This window comes from Panthera uncia, unplaced genomic scaffold (genome assembly GCF_023721935.1).
Source record: "Panthera uncia isolate 11264 unplaced genomic scaffold, Puncia_PCG_1.0 HiC_scaffold_1931, whole genome shotgun sequence".
In the NCBI taxonomy this organism is placed as follows: Eukaryota; Metazoa; Chordata; class Mammalia; order Carnivora; family Felidae; genus Panthera; species Panthera uncia.
The window spans coordinates 8,814-11,157 of NW_026058615.1; the positions used below are offsets into that span (position 1 = coordinate 8,814).

The 2,344-nt window shown below is 58.8% G+C and overlaps 1 protein-coding gene across 1 annotated transcript; it reads left to right on the forward strand.

The window, feature by feature from the left end:
* The first annotated feature begins 291 nt into the window (after nt 1-291).
* On the forward strand, nt 292-1,854 carry LOC125917500 (transmembrane protein 114-like). The gene is made up of 2 exons (XM_049623683.1): nt 292-427; nt 1,622-1,854. The coding sequence occupies exons 1-2, from the start codon at nt 292-294 to the stop codon at nt 1,852-1,854; spliced, it is 369 nt and encodes a 122-aa protein (XP_049479640.1).
* Nucleotides 1,855-2,344: the final 490 nt, after the last annotated feature.

The following is a 2,344-nucleotide window of genomic DNA, read 5'->3' on the forward strand; positions in this document are numbered from 1 at the left end:
CACCAGTTTGTTCTGGGCATGAAAGTGTTTTCTGTTTGCTCATTCACTTGTCTTTTAGATTCTACATCAGTGAAATCGGATGGTTTGTATCTTTCTCTTAATTTCATTTAGACGAGGGAATATTACTCAGCCATGAAAAAGAGTGAGGTCTTGACACGGTAGTAACAACGCTGTTAATTTTTGCTCCCAGCACCTGGGGCCTGGCCCCTAGGTGGTACACAGTGTTTGTTGATTGACTGCAGGATGTTGCTAACCCTCCTCTGCCCGCTGTCCTCCTCTCTCTTCTAAGCCATGCATGGGACATTTGTGATTCTGCTGCCGCTCAGCCTTATCCTGATGGTTTTTGGGGGGATGACGGGGTTTCTGAGCTTCCTCCTTCGAGTCTCCATCCTCCTCCTGCTCACGGGGACCCTCTTCCTCTTTGGAGGTAGGTGCCCCCATGCGTGGAGCGCGGGCTTCGGAAGGGGATGTGCATGAACCCTCGGCAGGGGTGGGTGGGGCGGGCGTCCCATTCCCTCTCTGGGTCTCGGTTTCCCCATCTGTGACATGGGGATGTCCATATGTGACATCCTGTCCACATAGCTGGGTGGGGCGAATGGTTTTGGCCCAGGGTCCCTGGGTCTGTGGCCCCAAGAGAGAAGCAGAGGGCAGGGGCAGATCCTCAGGATTGCTTTCCTGGCTTCACAGAAGACGCTGACAGCTTCCGCTTGAGGGCTGTGGGTTGGCCGGAGACCCTTGGTCTTCGTGTCTCTCTGATGTCCTGACAGATCCTGCTTGATGCTTGCTTAAAAAATGGGCAATGCCTGTCATCCCTGTGGTCTGGCAGACCAGAGCCTTTCAAAGATGGGCTCCAGTGCGAGGCTGGGAGCATAAGGCCTCCCTCCTTGAAAACAAAACAAACAAAACAAAACAAAACAAGTACAGAGGTGATGCACACACCTGGGGTCCATGGAGGAAAAAACCCAAAAAGAATGTCTGGACGTGAAAATACCGTGAGGCTCAGATGTCCTCCAATCACCCACTACTGTTATCAATACTGGCGTTAATAGCTCACTCAGTGACTAATTCTCGAAACCACGCTGGCCAGTCGTACGTTCTGCAGTGGCGGGAAGTCTGATCCGCGCTGTGCCAAGGGGGAGCCTCGAACCAGGCTGTGGGGCACTTGAGGTGTGGCGGATGCCCGGGAGGGCTGAGGGGTTCATTTAAATTGGTTTAAATCGTCCCCTGTGGCCAGCAGCTGTGGCCCTGGACGGCACTGCCCTAGTTCACGGTCTATGGAGGCCCACCGCGTGCCAGCCCCGTTCTGGGTGCCGGGGGAATCCAGGACGAGGCCCCTGAAACTCATAGCCCGTTGTCGGGGGGTGGACGTCAGCTCAGTGATCTCACAAATGCAAAATGCGCCTCTGACCTGGACAGTGATGGAGGGCCGTGAGGTGCTGTGAAACCACAGGGGGTTTGACCTGCTCTGGGAGGTCCTGGAATCAACACGAGCTGAGATGTGGTGACGAACAGGAGTTTTTGAGGGCAGAAGGGACGGGGAAAGGGGGGGGAGGGGGAGGAGCAGGAGGAGGAGGACGCAGAGCCCCGGGGTTTGATCTGCTCTCTTTTGCCTGTCCCGCAGCCTTGGTGACCCTCGCTGGAATGAGTGTCTACATCGCATACTCGGCCGCCGCCTTCCAGGAGGCACTGTGTCTCCTGGAGGAGAAGGCCCTCCTGGACCAGGTGGACATCCGCTTCGGCTGGTCCCTGGCCCTGGGCTGGATCAGCTTCGTCACCGAGCTGTTCACCGGGGTGGCCTTCGTGGTGGCGGCCCGTGTGCTCAGCCTGAGGCAGAGGCAGGACCAGGCCATCTGAGCCCGGGTGCCTGGTCCGCTGGGAGGGAGGGGCTGGCCGGGGGCGGCCGGGACCCGTTGTGGGGGGCTGCAGTCTCCTCCTCCTCAGCCCGAGAGCCGCTGTGGACTGAGCTCCGGACCCGGCTGTCAACTTTGTGCCATGTGTGCGGCCGGGCCTGGCGCGTCTGTGTGTCCGTGCACGTGTGTGTCTGTGCGGGCCGGAGGGAGCTGTGGGAGTGCAGAATCCCCATCACCTGGAGTGACAAACGCACCCCCTTCATCGTAAGCAGAGCCTCCCAGCGTCCGCAGGCCCCCCCCCCCGCCTTTGCGTCAGCCCTCACCCCACGCCCCTGCCCAGTGGATCAGCTCTCCTTCTTTGCCAAGGACACGGGAGACCAGAGAGGTCAGGAGAGCTGCAGAAAGGTGCACAGCGAGCTGGTGGTGTTTTCCTCGCTGCAGGGACAGTGCTCAGTCCTTTCCCTCGGCTGCTCTGAGCCGGCTTAGCGGCTGGC